General features: G+C 42.1%; 1 protein-coding gene and 1 long non-coding RNA gene across 3 annotated transcripts; one reads left to right on the forward strand and one right to left on the reverse strand.

Moving 5' to 3' along the window:
• The first annotated feature begins 15 nt into the window (after positions 1-15).
• LOC106028959 (uncharacterized) lies at positions 16-17,221 on the forward strand. Its single transcript, XR_010049262.1, has 3 exons — positions 16-149; positions 235-6,649; positions 11,029-17,221. It is a non-coding gene; the product is annotated as an uncharacterized LOC106028959 (long non-coding RNA).
• Rhebl1 (RHEB like 1) lies at positions 3,151-6,465 on the reverse strand. 2 transcript variants are annotated; one of them, XM_003475813.4, is made up of 8 exons: positions 6,290-6,465; positions 5,702-5,773; positions 5,169-5,236; positions 4,815-4,897; positions 4,668-4,724; positions 4,425-4,472; positions 3,799-3,880; positions 3,151-3,644 (listed from the first exon to the last, which is right to left on the reverse strand). In XM_003475813.4, the coding sequence occupies exons 1-8, from the start codon at positions 6,339-6,341 to the stop codon at positions 3,555-3,557; spliced, it is 552 nt and encodes a 183-aa protein (XP_003475861.3). In that variant the 5' UTR covers positions 6,342-6,465; the 3' UTR covers positions 3,151-3,554. The 2 variants fall into 2 exon arrangements, with proteins under 2 accessions (XP_003475861.3, XP_063110752.1); XM_063254682.1 differs by lacking the exon at positions 3,151-3,644 and having other exon boundaries at positions 3,802-3,933.
• Positions 17,222-18,042: the final 821 nt, after the last annotated feature.

Below are 18,042 nucleotides of genomic sequence, written 5' to 3' on the forward strand. Positions count from 1 at the left end.
GACTCTGCAGTTCTACGCACACGCTGCGGGATCCCTCCGCCTCAGGTTAACCCCGACTGCGCCGGGCCGGCGACTGGGTAGACACGTGGGAAAGAAGCCCCCCTCCTCTGCACCCTGGACCTGGAACTGCTGCCTTTACTGCCTGGGCGGTAATACTAGGGTTCTGGCCAATTTCTAGTTCCGTTTACTTGTAGTCATTGGTCTCTGAAACTCCTATCCCCTTGCTTTGACCAGGGGCAATCTTTCCCGGGAGGGGGATGGAAGAGGTAAGAGATTGGCCGCTGCTCTGCATCCTGGGAACTGGAGTCCGCAAATGGAGAAAGTGAGGCACCGCGCCTGGCACTGCAAAGGGTAGGTTCTTGCCACGTTGGGGGGTCCCGAAGAAAATTGAACAAGTCTCTGGTCTTCGGACACTCGTATACCCTCATGAGGAAGGACCACCCAGTGCCCTCACAATCCCCAACACATAGCACCTCCCCTTCAAAACATTAATGCAGAGCCTAAGAAGCCTTTGCAGGGTGTCCCCACCCCCATCTCTAGTCTTTCCAAATCTCCAATACCAGCTCTTTTTTTTTTTTTTTTTTTAAATAAGTTCGGCCTCGTTACTACCTGGCCGAAATACTGTTACTTGGGACAATATCAAAGAACACACTCCTGACAGGCACTCACATTCCAGTCTTGGATGAGAGAAACAGATTGGAATGCATTTTCTGCTTGAGCTATATGTACACATGAGGTAGGCAGGAGACAAACTATTGCTAGATACTTGATATCTTAGTTATTCCGAACCACATTATGAATTACATAGAAATATCTCCCTATTACAGATAAAAAGATTGAGGCTAAAATAGATAAAATTGCCCAAGGAATCACATTGTGAGAACTTGAACAGTGATTTAAACCAAAAGCCATGTTTTCTTTTTTTTTTTAAAGCCATGTTTTCCTACAATTTAAAAATACTTTTTTAAAAAAGGCAGGAAAAGGGGGCGGGGATTTAGGTCAGCGGCATAAGCGCCTGCCTTGCAAGCAGGCAGTCATGAGTTCGATCCCCGGTACCGATAAAAAGACAAAAAAAAAAAAAAGGCAGGAAAAGAAGCAGGCAAGTTTGGTCCACAGCCAAGTGTGGTAGTGTATGACTGTAATCCCAACAACACTTGCTAGCATGGACTACACAGTGAGATCCTGTCTCAAAAAAAAAAAAAGTTCAGAGCCAGTTTTGTGGAGAAAGGATTCCATTAAAGTCCAAAGAAACTTTCTGCAATAATACAAAGTACTGTTTCTATATGATAATATAGCTGATAACTACATGTAGCTATCCACACATAAGCATCACATCCTCTGTTCTGACCACTCGGGTCCATTTCAGAGAAAAACAACGAAACAGCTTCAGCAGTGACTTTGCACCTGTCCCTACTGTAGTAAAATAACTGGGAGACAAGTTGGAAAAGAACCTTTCCCGACCAGAGGCAGGGAAAGGTAGACAGACCCTTACCAGAAGGACCTCCAGTAACAGCTGCCATTTTTAAGAGCTTATTATGGGGCTGGGAATTTAGCTCAGCAGTATAAGCGCCTGCCTTGCAAGCAGGCAGTCGTGAGTTCGATCCCTGGTACCGATAAAAAAAGACAAAAAAAAAAAAGAGCTTATTATGTAGAATGCTCATCTTTATATCATCTCAATTCTCACCTCAACTCTCTGAAGCAGGCTTAGCTACATTTTGTAACTGAGGCCCAGAGAAATTAAATGGCTACCCAAGTGCCTATATAGAAAAGCCACTAACCACTAAAATCACTTTGTCTCCAGGATTTGAGATTGCTTGTGGATCTAGAAAATATCAGCTGTTTATAAGTGTACCCCAGACCTGATAGATATGGCAGAGGTAGGTCCCTGAAATGACTGTCCTGGTCAGATGTACAAAAAGACCTTATTATAGTGAGAAAAGATTGTGACAAGCCTGAAGAATCTCTTAAGCCACTGAGATTGTTCTTCAGAGTATGTTTTTTCAGCAGTCCTTATTCATTTTTGGATTCTGGATCACAAAAAGAAAAGCAGCTGGCAGGATTTTTGAAAATCAGATGACAAATCGTCTTCAACTATATACCTAGAGCTACACACTGACAAGATCAGAACTAATTTTGTCTATCCTCCCCAAGTAAGTGTATTAAAAGGGTACTTCAGCCTCCTTTAGTTAGCAGGAGAGATCTTTGTCCTCACTGTAAAAATGACACTGAGGTAACCACTATACAGATAACCCTAACAAGTCCTTGGAGAAGACTTGCTGGCTTTCAGGTTGGGAGCAATATGGAGTCAAGAAAAATAGAGGCAAAAAGATCAAAACCAAAATTGAAATATCCATTTCCTTCTGAGGCAGCAATCAATGGAAAGGTCAGAAATCAAAGCCTTTTAACATCTAAAAAAAAGGTACACAATTGCAGAAATGTGAAAAGATCACCAAATGTATGAATGCCCATTGTTATAATGAAAAAGATTAGTTATATGAGGGGCAGATGGACTGGTGCAGTATGGGTATTCTTTGCAACTTTCTTGGGGAATCAAAATCTTTTAGTTTCTACCTTTATATTCCTTCCTGATTTTGTTTTTTGAAACAGGATCTGAGTAGCTTAGGCTGGCCTTAAACTCTCCATTCTCCTGCCTCAGCCTCTCCAATGCTGAGATTACAAGCATGCAAGCATGCACCACCATGCCCAATTCCCCTCAGAAGTGAGGGGCTTCCTTTCCCCCTCCGCAAATCCTAGCCACTGAGTTGCAGCAAGTGCCAAGGCCCATGGATAGCCAGGCTAGCATGTGGCAGCTGGCCACTAGAGGGTGATGTTTCTGCAGTTAAAGGATCCTCAGCCACAAATTTGGATGGGTAGGACCTCCAACTAAACTGTACAGTACAGGGAGAATCAAACAGAATAGGAAGGTGAGAAAAGGAAGTATAAATCTTAAGAGTAATGGTCCTGGTAGGCGTGGTGGCTTACACCTATAATCTCAGCATTCTGGAGGCTGAGATGGGGGATCAAAAAAAAGTAATGGTCCTTAATAAATGACTAATAAGGACTAGGAATGAGATAGGAGGAAAGATCTCCAAATACCACAGCCACTATGACACGGTATGCTCTGCCTTGCCCCAGATACAGAGACATAAACACAAATGATTGTTGATTTTATTTGCATATATGCATTGTCAGCCCAGGGAGTCAACTCTTTCAGGAGTCCCTAGCTCTCCTTACCCACCCAACACCTGAAACCTACACAGAATGAGCCCTTGACAAACAATCAGAGGACTCAATTACCAATTCTGCATATTATAGCAGTTCATTTAGAACAAATAGGGATAGGGGCCAGTGCCCATGGGACACCCCTGCCCTTTTGTAAACATTGACACCCAGGCCACTGGAGCCTAGGGAAGGTATGCAAATGTGAGGGTACCACACTGTTCCCATAAGGCCATAGACACACTGGCAACCATACCCATAAAGTCCTGAGGGTCTGCCCTCACTGAAGCATTTGCCAAGGGCAGAAACAAGGCAGTCACCCCATGCCTGAGAGTTCACATGAGACAGCATCGATGATCTTGCTCATAGGAATTCTCCACACGGGCAATCTCCTGGATAACTCTGGTGAAGATGCTTTGAGTCAGCTACAAGGAAGGGACAAGCATTCAAGGGAAATCAGTTAGCTCAGTGCCAATATCAGCTTGCTGTAAGACTGTCCCATCCCCATCATCCCCACCACCAAAAAAATGTACAAGGAAAGCACTGCTATCCCCAGTTTTTAGAATTCAGGCCCAGCACCTGATGCTCTCGAGCAGATGACTCCATAAACGTTGCACCCCAGGACTCTGCTAGTTTCTTCCCTTGGACTGCCTGCACCTCTCTGGAAGCAAATTCAGGACATAAAGATGCAAGATAGCAACCTCTCCAAGTTTTCTGCAAAATATAATCTAGACTTTACAATCTGATGCTTTAGAACTGAGGCTTAAAATAATAAAACTGCAGCTCTTGTGATAGGAGGCTTTTTTTTTTTTTTTTTTTTTTTTTTTTTTGAGACAGGGTCTTCTTATGAGGATCAGGCTGACTGTGAACTTATTTATGTGGCCGAGGCTAGCCTTGAACTCATGGTGATTGTCTTGCCTCAGCCTCCCCAGTGCTGGGATTATAGGCGTGTGCTACCACACCCAGCTCAGAAGAGCTATCTTCGGGGCTGGGGATTTAGCTCAGCGGCATAAGCGCCTGCCTTGCAAGCAGGCAGTCGTGAGTTCGATCCCTGGTACCGATAAAAAGGAAAAAAGACAAAAAAAAAAAAGAGAGAAGAGCTATCTTCTCCATTAAATTAGAAATAGAGATGAAATGACTTGAGTCAGCAGTGCAGGCAGGATTGGAGTTTGACTAATTACTAGCTCTTCTAGAGATTTACATACCTATCTGAAGAAAGATCTGCCTTGTTCCCCACTAGCACCACTGGCAACCTGTAAGGAAACAGCAATCATTATAGGACTTCTCCCACGTTCTATGAACCCCAACTGTGTTCATATCCAGGCCTTTATATACCATCAAAATAGTCCAAATCTATACCCCTACTTCCTCTGTGACTTGGACAGTTAAGCTCTCTGCTGTCTCCCACTGTTTCTTTCCCACACTGTGTTACTGATTGGGCCACTTACTGGGTCTTCCCATGGCCTTGGTGTAGCTTCTGGTACAGATTCTCAATGATATGGAAGCTTTAAACACAAGAAACAGAGATGTGACCTTAGTTCTGGGAAGTCCTCAGGTCCTCCCCAAGTCCCCCGCTCACAACCTTGGTCACTTACCTATGCAAAGAGGTGACAGAATACACAAGCACATAACCATGGATCCCAACGATGAATGAATAGGGCAGAATGCTGTATTCATCCTGACAAGAAATAGAAACATCAGTACCTAGATCCATACCATGCAGATGCCAAAGGCTAGTGGGACAGCATCCAAGTGACCCTCCCTGCAGTGTTCCCTTCTTGTCACTTCTTGTCAACAAGTATTTATGGAGTAGCTCCAAAAAGTTGTGCACACTGCTAGAAACTAAAATACTATTCTTTGAATACTGCTTTACACATGAACCAGAAGTTAGCAGACTTCATCTCCTAGGGCTGAACTGCCATATTTGGATACCCTACCCCAACTGGTACCTGCCCTGCTGTGTCCACCAGGTGTAGGTGAAACTCATCTTTGCCAAGAGTCACTATCTTGCTGTAAGCTGAAAAGAAAAGAAAACTTGACTGTGATGTGTCTTGTAGCACTAGCAATGTATGCTCCCTATATTCTTTACCCTGGGAGTTACATAACTGGATCAGATCCATGGAGTTCTCCAGGAAACTAGAGAGACAAGCCAGTGGTTTTGTTTATTCTGTTCTGAGACATGGTCTCACTGTGTAGTTCAGTCTGGCTTTAAACTTGTGGTGATCCTCCTGTCTCAGCCTCCCTAGTGCTGGTATGGCCCACCACACTCAGCTCTAGGATACTTATTATCTCCAGAACTGCTAGAGAAATTAGATTTAGGATATTTAGGGTATTTATTATCTATAGAATTGCTGGAGAGGTTAGATTTAAGGATTGAATAAATCAGCTCCTGGTTTGGAAATCCCAAATTATGGAGCTGGGTGGAGCACCCAAGAACTCCAAGACCCCTCCCTGTTACACTAAAAGTAAGAAAACTACTCACCATTCTCCACTGTAGGATCATAGCATTCCAAGAACTCGCCTTTCACAAACTGATGTGCCAAAGATGTCTTCCCTTTGAGAGAAGGTAGTTAGCAGTTGCATTACAATTAGCCATTCAACTTATTTGTCCTTTTGGACTGTGACCCAGGACTAAAGGGCACCCCAAATCAGCATCCCGATCTGAATTTCCCAAGCAAGGTCTTCCTTTACCCTGTTATCGATTTCTGTATGTGTTATGGTCACACGAATCCTGAGGCTCCACAGGCAGGCTTTCCCGCCGCCTTTTCCCACCATATTCCCATCTGATCCAAGACTCCCTAAAACCAAGCCCGGCCCGCCCCTGAACATTTGCGACTATTTGCTCCAAGAAGACAGCGCCAGTGAGTTCAAATCCCGACCCCACCCTTCCAGCTTAATAGCGGGGACCATTGTGATGCTCCTAAAGCCAAGTTTAATCCTTACATGCTCCGCTTACCGCAGCCCTCGACACAGCATCAGCCTTCTGCCCCCATCCTCCCAAACCTCACTTCTTCCGGGGTCGCCGCGGTTGCCCGGGGCGCATTCCCGCTCTGCGAAGGGCGGAGCTCACCTACAGAGCGGTGCCCGAGGATCACCACCTTCCTGTAGCGGACCAGCGGCATGGCAGGAACCAGCCCCGAGTGGCTTGCGCAACTGCAAGACGAGAGAGCCCAAAGAAGGCACTCGGGGGTAGCTACGTGCAGCAACCAAGCACGAAAGTTGTGCGAGCCGCACCTGCCCAAGTAAGCTAAAGAAAAACCAAAACAAGCGCCGCGCCCGGAGCCGGCCACGTGATCACAACACTGCACTATTAAGGAGAAGCTGGCGCCAGGGAACTTCAGTGCCGGGCTGCTCCAGGCTCCGCCCCCTAAGTTGCTCTCCATTGGTCCATTAGAAAGGATTAAGGCGGTACCGCTGTCGGGAGAAAAAGGTGGGTCTCACGTGGAGCCTGAGAGCAGGCAGCCGCGCATGCGTAGACATAAACGGGTTCATTCATAAAGAAACAGAAAGGAACCCAGAAACCTAAAAGTCTTGCGCTTTTCCAGTTTAGGGTCGAGCGATGAAGCGTGAAGAAAAAAATAACCGTTGTGGGTGGACTTTCTGATCAAAGATCCCAGGCTTCCTTTTTGCAAGGTATCTGGGGTCCTTGGCCAGGGAAAAAAAGGCCAAAAAATTCAGTATATTCCCTCCACTTCCCCAGTCTTCAGCCACAGACCTTTCGTTACCAGGCTTTACAGTCCTCCAGGATCTAGCTTCGCAACAGCAGTTCTTTTTTATTACTTTGTTTTGTTTTAGGATACAAGGTCTCGCTATGTATTTCAAGCTGGTCTGGAACTCACTATGTAGCCCCAGCTAGCCTAACTCGAAATGATCCTCCTGCCTCAGCCTCAGGAGTGCTGGGATTACAGATGTGGCCCACCACGACTGGCCACCAATTCTTATTCTTCAGAAAACTGTTAGAATGTGTGACTGGGAAGCTTGAGTCTTCATCATCATCATTATAATGAATCACTTAGGTATTCAGCAAATATTTACTCGTCATATATCACAAGCACATTGCTCCAGCTTTGGAAATAAAGCAATTAACTTGAAGACAAAAGTCTCTAATCTCACAGAACTTAAATTTTATTGACGGAGAAAGACTGTGTTTGTAGCCCATTGTGAGCACAAGGTCCTGAGTTCAATTCCTAACACACCAAAAAGGTATGTGTGGTAGGGGAATAGACAAAAAAATCAATGTTCAACACAGCACAGTGGTGCACACCTGTGATCCCAGCCCTTGGGCGACTTAGGCAAGAGGATTGCCAAATTTGGACTACATAGCAAGACCCTGTCTCAAAAAACAAAAAAGCCAAACAGAAACAAGAAAGCCAGTTAGCCTAAAACAGATAAAGTCTAAGAGGAAAATAGAGGCCAGGCAACATAAAATCTAGACTTTTTTTTTTTCTGGTGCTGGAAGTTGAACCCAGGACCTTGGCACTGAACCAGATCCCCAGGCTCTTTTATTTTATTTTATTTTATACATGGTCTCACTAAATTGCCCAGGCTGGTCTCAGATTTACAATCCTGCCTCAGCCTCAGAGTGCTGGGATTACAGAAGTGTGCTACCATGCCCAATTTGGGCTAGTTCTAAATATAGATACTGTATTTAGGAAGCAGAGATTAAACCAGAAGTGGTGGCACACACTCATAATTCCAGGACTCAGGAGGCTGAGACAGGAAGGTCATCTTGAGTTCAAGGCCAGCCTGGAATACATATTGAGACCCTGTGTAAAAAAAGAAAGTATATCTTTAGGGTTTGGGATGTAGCTGATTGTTAGAATGTATGTATAGTATGTGTGAAACCTTGGATAGATACCATCCTCAGTACCACCACCAAAAAAAAAAAAAAAGTATTTTTGGAGATCTTTGGCTACCAAGAAATTGAGGTTTCAGGGAAATGAGAGCAATAAAGAAGGGTGGAAGATCAGCTAGGTGACTGTGATTTGTAGTCCAGGTGACTGATACGGCTTGACTACAATAGTAACGATGAATAATATAAAGAGAAAACTCAGGATATATTTCAAAACTGAATGACTGTATAAGGAGTTAAGGAAAAGGGAAAAGAAGAAGGAAAAGCACCTAAATTTATAGGATCCTATGTTATATGCCAGTATACTTTATTGTTCTTAATTTACTACTTATAATAACCATATGATTGATAGCTGGTTTGATTCATTTGTCAGGAAATATATATTAAATCAGGTAGGGCCCATATGTATATTTCAATACCAGCCTAGTGACCACATGAGATCCTGTCTCAAAAAATAAAGCACTGGGACTGGGAATTTAGCTTATCAGCATAAGTGCCTGTCTGGCAAGCTTGAGGTCATGAGTTCCATGCCCGGTACCAAATAAATAAATAAAACCATATATATTATACAATTGCCACATCTCAGATACCCTTCTACTTACTGGTAATAGAGCAGTCAATAACAATCTACAAGCAAACAATAAGTAAATTACAACAAAAAATAATAACCCAAGCCATTTGTTTTAATGACCACCTATAATCCCAGATATTCAGGAGGCAGAGACAGGAAAATCACAAATTCTAGTCTGGTCTGGTCAATTTAGAGAAATCTTGTCTCAAAATAAAATTTAAAAAAGGCTGAGAATGTAGTTTGGGAACAATTCAATGGAAGAAAAAAAGGGACTTAATAGGCTAGAGTAGGAGTGTGGTAACCCTCCTTTTTTATATGATATCTGAGAAAGCCTGTAGAGGTGTTGTTTAATTCCATAATCCAAATGATGGATAATTCTATATTTATCTGCCAGATGGAGACACTGACACATGCTTACACAAATAATTTAAAGAATTTATTTGTTCGGAAGCCCCTAAAGATAAGTGGGTCTTTAGATTATATTGATGGACAGACATTACAAAGCTACAGATCTTTGTCTAATGCTTAAAAAACTGGAAAGCATCCAGGTCTGGTGGTGCATTCCTGTAATTCTAGCATTTGGGAGGCTAAGGCAGGAGGATCATTGCAAATTCGAGGCCAGCCTGGGCTACAAAGTGAGCCCAAGGCCAGCCTGAACTGCATAGCAAGACCCTGTCTCAAAAAGAAAAAAAAAAAAAAAAAAAAACGGAAAACCAGATGGGGGATGGTAGGACATACTTGTAATCTCAGCTACTCAGGAAGGTGAGGAAGTAGGGTTGCAAATTCAAATCTAGCCTAGGCAATTTAGGGAGACCCAGTCTTAAAAATGAAAAAATCGATGTGGGGATGTAGCTCCATATGAAGGCCCTGGGTTCAATCCCCAGTACCACCACACAAAATAATAATAAAATAAAAAATTACTTCTATAAAAATAATCTCAAAAAGTCACTTTCTACCTCCTAATCTTTTTTTTTTTTTTTTTTTTGGTACCAAGGATCAAACTTACAACCTTGCACTTGCCAGACAGGTACTTATGCCACTAAGCTAAACCCCCCAGCCCTAATTTTTTTTTTTTAAATCAAGGTCTTATTGTGTAGTTTGGCCTGGGCCTTCAACTGCCTATGTAGCCCAAAACAGCCTCAAACTTGAAGTAATTCTCCTGCCTCAGCCTCCAAATTCTGGGATTACAGGTATGCGTCACCACACCTGACCAAATCTACCCCTAAAACCTTTGCTAGATGTGGTGGTGCAAATCTGTAATCCCAGCACTTTGGAGAGCAAGGCAGGAGGATTGCAGAAAGAGAAATATTTTGGACTAGGGATAAAGTTTAGTAGTAAAGAGTTTCCCCGTGGCTGAGCCTGATGGCCCATGCCTATAACCCCAGAATTTGAGAGGCTGAGTCAGGAAGATCACCATGAGTTTGAGGCTAACCTGCACTACATAGTGAGATCCTGCTTCAAAAAGTAAAAAAACCTTGCCTGCCATGCACAAGGTCCTGGATTTAATCTCTAACATTCTGAAAAAGAAAGACATATTTAGCAAGTCAGTCCACAAAATCTGTATAATTTCAGGACCAAGATATTTATTTATTAAATATTTGCTCTTGGAGCTAGGAGTATAGCTCAGTGACAAAGCAAGTGATTAACTTATGAGAGAAATACACAGATAAATAAATTGTTCATTAAGGGCCAGGAATTTAGCTCAGCGGCACAAGTGCCTGTTTGGCAAGCATGAGGTTGTGAGTTCAATCCCTGGTATCAAAAAATAAATAAATGAATAAATAAATAAAAATAAATTGTTCATTAAATATAAATCACTTTTTGCAACAAGGCATAAGGAGTTGCTTTAAAAAGATTATTAAAAAGATTATTGATATATAAAGATTACAAATATAGGATCATGCTAGGTGTGGTGGCATGTACCTATAATCCCAGCACCTAGGAAACTGAGGCAGGAGGATTCTTGTGAGTTTGAGGCCAGTCTGGGCTACATAGTCAGTTCAAGAACTGTTGGAAATACATAGACCTATCTAAAAAGAAACAAAATTAAAGGAAGTAAACTATTCTAATGTTGGGCAGATGGAGTTTACAGTAATATTTCTAGTGACAACAAGATACATTGCTATGTCTCAAACAGCCAAGACAAAATAAAAATAAATATTCTCAGAAAGCTGTTTTAAGTATCTCTGTGAAAAACCATTTTTACTGTGTTTGCATGGAAGTCATGTTGTGTGTCCCCTCTGATGGACATCTATAGGGAGAGCTGCAAAGCTTCTTGGCTTTTCCCTAGTTAAGCGTTGACCTCCAAGATGATGTATCTATTGTCTATGTGTAATAAGCACTATGAAAATTTAGCAGCTTAAAACAACAATGTATTCTATTGCAGGAATCTAGGGGCTGAGTTTGTCTCTGTCTCTGCTGCTCTTGGACTCCCTCATGTGGCTTCAGGTAGCTTTAAACTCCACTGGGAAAGGAAGGCCTCACTCTGGAGTCCTGGATCTGGTTCTGGGCTAGGCTGTGTGTCTTTCTCTGTGTCTCTCCTCGCTTAGCCATCCAGCTTGAGCTTCTGTACGTGGAGACACAAGCATCTACAAGGGCAAAGGTTCTGGAACTGGCAGGGCATTTATGGCCTACAACAGTAATGCCTGTACTCAGGAGGTGGAGACAGGAAGATCTCCAGAATTCAAGGCCATACCAGAGAGACACACTATCTCTAACAAAAAAAGAAGGAAAAAGAAAAGATCAGAATGGACCCAACAACATGGTGACGTCTGCCACCCATTTTCAGTCTGAGCAAGTCACAGTGTCAGCCCAGATTCAAGGCACAGGAAATAGAATCTATTTCTTGAAAAGAAGAATTGCAAAATATTGTGGCTATTGTTTATCCTACCACAGAGTATCTCCATTGACTGAAGTCCAAGCTGGAGTTCTCCATTTACCCAGTCCTCCAGGTTTCCACAGCTATAGAAGAGCCCTACAACTCCATCCCTACCATCCACACCACCCTGGAGCACTCTGTGCCTTCATGGTAGGCAACAAGGCCATCTGTGACATCTGTCGTAGAAACCTCAATATTGAGCACCCCACCTACACTAACCTGATCTTGATGATACTCAATTTGTTTAGTCACTTGAATGTTGAGAACCTATTTGGGAGCCGGGTATGGTGGTACACTCTTATAATCCCAACACTTGGGGGGCTGAGGCAGGAGGACTGTTGCAAGTTCAAAACCAACCTGGGCTACAAAGTGAGCTCAAGACCAGCCTGAACTGCATAGTGAGACCTTGTCTCAAAAGTTAAAAAAGAAATATATATATATATATATATATATATATATATCTGCAGTAACAGAAACACCCAGTTATATACCTTTAAAAATAATCATTTATTTTTCTCATGTAATAAATCTGGAATAAACAACATTAGTTCAGTTTCTCCAAATGTAATTACAGTTCCCTCTGAATTTGTTTGTCTGAAACAGTGTCTCACCATGTAGCCTAGGCTGGCCTTGAACTCAGTGATTCTCCTGCCTTAGCCTCCAGAGTACAGCATTACAGACATGCACCATCATGCCTGACATAAAAATAAAAATTTTTTAAGGCTGAGAATATAGATCTGTGTAAAGCCCTTGTATTCAATCCCCAGTGCAAATAAATAAATAATGGAAGTGGTCCAAAAATCAGTCAACCACCTGAGTGGTGAGAAATTATGGACATAGTCATGAAACAAGTACAACACTTGGGGAACATTGGAATAAACAGTAGGATCTTTGCTCTTTCTTCTGGAGGGAGAATAGTACCATGAGATAACTGTGCTCTATAAAGATTCCCCAGTGGTCCTATGCAGACCTGGTGGCCTTACAGAAAAGGAGATCTCCAGCAGAGGACTTGGGGCTAAGTGCAGGAAGCCCTAAGAGAAAGCCAGTGACCAAGGGAAGATGATGGCTGGTCTAGGGTAGAATTCAGACAAAGGGTATTCTGAATAAGAGTTAGGAATATTGAGCCAGGGATGATGGTAGATGCCTGTAGTTCCAGCCAGTCGAGAAGCTGAGGTGGGAAGGTCTCTTGAGCTCAAGAGTTTGGGAGGCCAGTCTGGGAAATATGTTAAAGAGTTTGTAAAAAATAAAATAAGGGGGCTGGGGGATTAGCTCAGCAGCATAAGCGCCTGCTTTGCAAGCAGGCAGTCGTGAGTTCGATCCCTGGTACCGATAAAAATGAAAAAGACCAAAACAAGAATAAATAAATAAATTAATTAATTAAATAGGGCTGGGGATTTAGCTCAGCGGCATAGGCACCTGCCTGGTAAGTGCGAGGTCATGAGTTCGATCCACGGTACCGCAAAAAAAAAAAAAAGAAAAGAAAAGAAAATTTTAAAAAGCTGTAGTCCCTCTGCCCTATAATCTCAGCATGCAGGAGGCTGAGACAGGAGGTTTACCTGAGCCCAGGGATTACAGGCCAGCCTGGGCAACATGTTGAAACCTCATATCAACAACAAAATAAAGCCATGCATGGTGGCACATGCCTGTAATACCAGCCACAGGAAGCTGGGCTATTTAGCAAGTTCAAGGCCAGCCTGAACTACCTAACAAGTTTCAGTCTCAAAAAACCAAAACAAACTTTTTAAATAAAAAACATCAAAAGAGGCCAGTATGGTGGCACACACCTGTAATCCCAGCACTTGGGAGGCTGAGGCAAGAAGAGCACTAAGAGTTTGAGGCCAGCCTGGGCTACAAAGTGAGCTCAAGGCCAGCCTGAACTGCATAATGAAATCCTGTGTTAAAAAGATAAGGAGAGGGGCTGGAGATTTAGCTCAGCGGCATAAGCGCCTACCTTACAAGCAGGCAGTCGTGAGTTCGATCCCTGGTACCAATAAAAAGGAAAAAGACAAAAAAAAAAAAAAAAAAAAAAGACAAGGAGAAGGGGCTGGGGATTTAGCTCAGCGGCATAAGCGCCTGCCTTGCAAGCAGGCAGTTGTGAGTTCGATCCCCAATACCGATAAAAAGGAAAAACACACACACACACAAAAATTGGTTTCTCAGGAGAAGAAGTCCAAAATGATCAGAATCTTTAGCTTGATACAAAGCCTCTTAGTATTTACAGGGTTTAATAAAGATCTGTTGTAGAGTAGGAGTCAAGCCTCTGAGGCTAAGAAGAACCTCCCTGTCCCTTTGTGTTACTTTGCCTTGTTGAAATCTCAAAAAAGACTCTTTTCCACCTCTTGGAAGCACCTCAGGGTGGCCTCTGGCAACTTGTACAAAGTAACTTCCTCAAGGTCACACAGCTGGTAAATGAAATGTAGAGACTATACAGCCCTATTGTTTTTAACTGTAAGATCTAGGTTCAGTGAAAAGCAAGGGGTTTAAAAGTGACAGCCACTGGTGTGATGCTTGATCTTCCCCAATACACTCCCAAGAATCTGTAGGCTTTGGTATAGAGTCCTTCAAGGATAAAGAAATCTACCTCTTCCTTGTCCCACCAGAGAAAAGCCGTTTATCTTTAGGAAATTCTAACAGTACAATTCAGACAATTCAAAGAATAGTTTGCCCCCATCGGTTTACAGAAGGATTGAGAGAGCTAGTAGAGGCCTCTCTTGACTTCCTAAGAAAGAGCTCACATGCCTCAGGCCAGCCGTGTCCAGGAGAAGGTGGGTAACAGTAGGCTACAGCTTACTTACAGAAGAGATCTGTGGTATTTATTCTTGAAGATTCTGCAAGATACTATAGACTGGCCAAAGAATGAAGACGGGATATGTGTGGGAGAAATGGAATTAAACCCATCTCAAACGCTGTGTGGAATCCCAGCTGCTGCAGCTGCTGAGGGCTTAACCAGCTGTTCCCTGGGCAGCTGCAACGTTCAGTGCAGGCCTACTCTCTTCTCAGGTGGCAGAGCCATCTCAGCTTGTGACCATCAGCTTTAAGCTAAGCCAAAGCTCTGCTCAAAGGATCATTAGAAAGCAAAAGAGAATAGCAGAGAGAGAGTCCTCAAGTCCAAGAGTTCTGTTTAATGTTATGTGCTTTGAAATTTGACAACTTCTTAGGTTATTGGTTACAAGGAAAGAAGTTGAGAAAGTTTGGATTTAGGTTTCTTCATTTGCTTGCTTGCTTATGGCTTGTTTTTGTGGGATTGAACTCAAAACCTCATACTGAGTTATATCCCCAGCCCTTTTTTATTTTGAAACAGTTTACTCATTAAATTTCCCAGGACAGACTTGTCTCAGCTTTCTGAGTGGATGGGATTACAGTCCTCAGCCACTCTACCCATCCTGGGTTTAGATTTCTGAGAAAAACCAAACCAGGCTGGGCGTGGTGAGGCTGAGACAGGAAGATCGCTGCAAGTTTGAGGCCAACCTGAACTACATAACAAGTTCACTATGTAGCCAGCCTGGACTATATAGTAAAAGCCTATCTCAACAAACCAAATTAATAATAATAATACTAGAAAACTCAACTCACCATTGGAAGTATCAGCTTTAATTCTGCTCCTATACTAACCTGCTCCAATTTTCCTATGCTGTCCACCATCTGCTCCTGTAAAGCAATCAAGTGGAAGTGGAAGCACTTCCTACTTGTGACTGAAACTAAAGTAGAGAAAGAAAGAAACTAAACCAGAGATACTCATGTGCTCAGGAGAGAACTAATCTACCTGGGCATAAAGACTATCCAAAGAGCCCCATCCAATTGCTAGTTTCCTTGTTTATTTGGAGACAAAATCTTACTGTGTAGTTCAGGCCAGCCTTGAACTCATGATCCTCCTGCCTCAGCCTCCCAAGTGCCAGAATTATAGGCATGTGCCACCATACTGAGTTGCCAGTTTCCTTTTCAAAATGCAAATTTAATTGTTCCCTTCTGCAGGATTATCCTTGTTTCAAACTCAATGATTGCTTTTAATTTTTCTTTCTCTTTTGGTTTTTGAGACAAGGTATCACTATGTAGCTCAGACTGACCTCGAACTCACTGCCTTAGCCTCCCAAATCCTAGGATTACAGGCATGCACTACCATGCCTAGCTCAACAATTGTTTTTCATCTTTAGACAAAATTCAAAATCTCTCCTTCTAGCTATACTGAACCTGCTGATGCTTTTCAGCTTCATCTCACTCATGCTTTCAACTCCAGGGCTTCACACAAGCTTTTCCATCTGCTTAGACTACCCTCCAATGACTTGTCGTCATTTTGTTAAATGAACTGTAATTATGGTTGTACTTACTATCCTGTCCTTAACATGCAGCAGAATGCACAGCAGATAGTAGGCATTCAGTAAATCCTATTGGGTCAAAGACAGCCCTCCATAGATAAATAAAGCTCATCTGTGCACATCAGCAAGGTCACATGCAGAGACAATAACAGGAAGAGGAGTTTGAATGTGCTATTTGGCCACAAAAATGACCCGCAGGGAAAAGGATCCTGACTGACAATATGTTCCTTTTCCATAGATAACTGCCTCGGTTTCCCAGCCTGAGAAGAAAGCTTCTGATATAGCACAGCCAGAAAAACAGTCAGGCATAAATGTGTCGTTTCTAGCTCAGAAATACATATTTTTTCCAAGGACAGTGATTATTTTCAACACTTAGCACATAAAACTGAGTTCAGCAGGCCCATCTCTTACATTTCTACTGTAAATCTGTACTTTAGCATTATGGTAGCCAGCAGTCCATCTCAGTACTTTCCCTGAGGAATACATGAAGCAATCTATATGTTTATGTACTTGGTATGACTAATGCCAAGGAGTATGCATATGTGCAAAAGTGTCAAAATGGGATTTGGACTTACTTTTATGCTCCATTTAACGAGTTTTACATATGTTTACCTGAGCATTACAGAGGGTCCAATAGACCCACATCACTCCAGGATTTGTTTTTTTAAAGTTTTCTTTTGATTTTTTTTTTCTGGTTGAAGTAGCACAATTCAGTACCATGGCACATGAAAAACCAGATTTGCAAGCTTTGGAGGAGATGAAAGTGAATCATCCGGTTACTTGTGCATGGCTGATGAAGATGACCCATTATGGTAAAATACATGTTTTTGTAACAGAAGAATAGTGTGGGTGGATGATGATGATGGTGATGGTGACGACTTTGACACTGGTTGTGTGAGCCAAAGTTCCTGTGACAGTGAAATGAAGCAAGAATCCACTAATACAGACACAGGGGATGCAGACCTCTTTGATTCAGATGACAAAGAAACACAATGTGACTAGTTGAAATGTTACAAAATGACCAGCAACCAAATGGAACAATCCAATGTTAGAAATATATCCAAAAATATAGTGAAGGTCTTGGCAGGGGTGAGACACATTGGGAAGAATGCCAGCACTGCCATTCGGTGTTGGAAATTGTAAGATACAAAATGGTACAAGAAGCTGTGAAATATACAAAGACTGAAATGTAAGTTAAAAGTTATGTATGCATCAATAGCCATATTCAAAACTATATGTATTAGACACCTCACTAGCTAAACTGAAAGCATTCATGGGTCTGCTGTACTTATCATGGATTTCTTATAGTGATCACAGGAATGTAAAAGACTTATGGAAAAGAGATGGCTCAAAATAAGTCATAAATGTTATGCCTTGGTACATGCAAAGATTTATTATTCTTTCAATTTAGAAATTTACCTTGGAACTTAGCCATTAGGTCTTTATTCATGCAGTAATAAAATGAATGATGTTGTGAACAGACTTGTTCCCATCTCCCAAACAAAGCAGACTGTGACATTGGACAATTAGTTTACCAGTTTCCAATAGATGTTACATTTGCTAACAGAGCATAAGTTGACTAGTGCAGGAGCTATACATAGAAATAAAGCAGAAATTGCAAATGAAATGTTTCAATTTCAAAACAGGAAATTATATAGCGCAATCTTTGTATTTCGGAAAGATATAACATTGGCCTTACATATGTCAAAGAAAAGCCCTCTGGTACTACTCATGTCAACATTGCACCATGATGAAAATATTGATAGGGAAACCTCGACAAATAGAAGCCTGAAGTGGAAACTTTCAAAAACAAAACAAAGGTAGAGTAGCTGTTTTTCATGAGTTACGCAGCAACTATGATGTCACTTGAAACACAAAGCATTTGCCAATGGTTGTGTTTTACTTAGTCCTAAATATGTGTGGCATAGTTTGACAGTTTACAAAGAAAATAACAAGTGCAAAATATCATGGAGAAATTCTGTTAGAGGATTGGGACTGGAGCTCAAAAGAGATCATTTATAGGACCAGGGATATATCTCAGTAGCACAGCACCTGCGTGGCAAGTGTGAGGTTGTGTTTAATCCCCAGTACCAAACAAACAAACAAATAAAATTAAATAAATAAAAAGAAATCATTTATAGCAGAAGAAAAACAAAATTTTTCTGCACAGGGAACTAAACAAAAAAATTGTGAAGCAGCACAGCATCAC

The sequence above is a fragment of the Cavia porcellus genome, unplaced genomic scaffold (genome assembly GCF_034190915.1).
Source record: "Cavia porcellus strain 051 isolate PalLab524CR breed Dunkin Hartley unplaced genomic scaffold, mCavPor4.1 scaffold_8, whole genome shotgun sequence".
Lineage (NCBI taxonomy): Eukaryota > Metazoa > Chordata > Mammalia > Rodentia > Caviidae > Cavia > Cavia porcellus.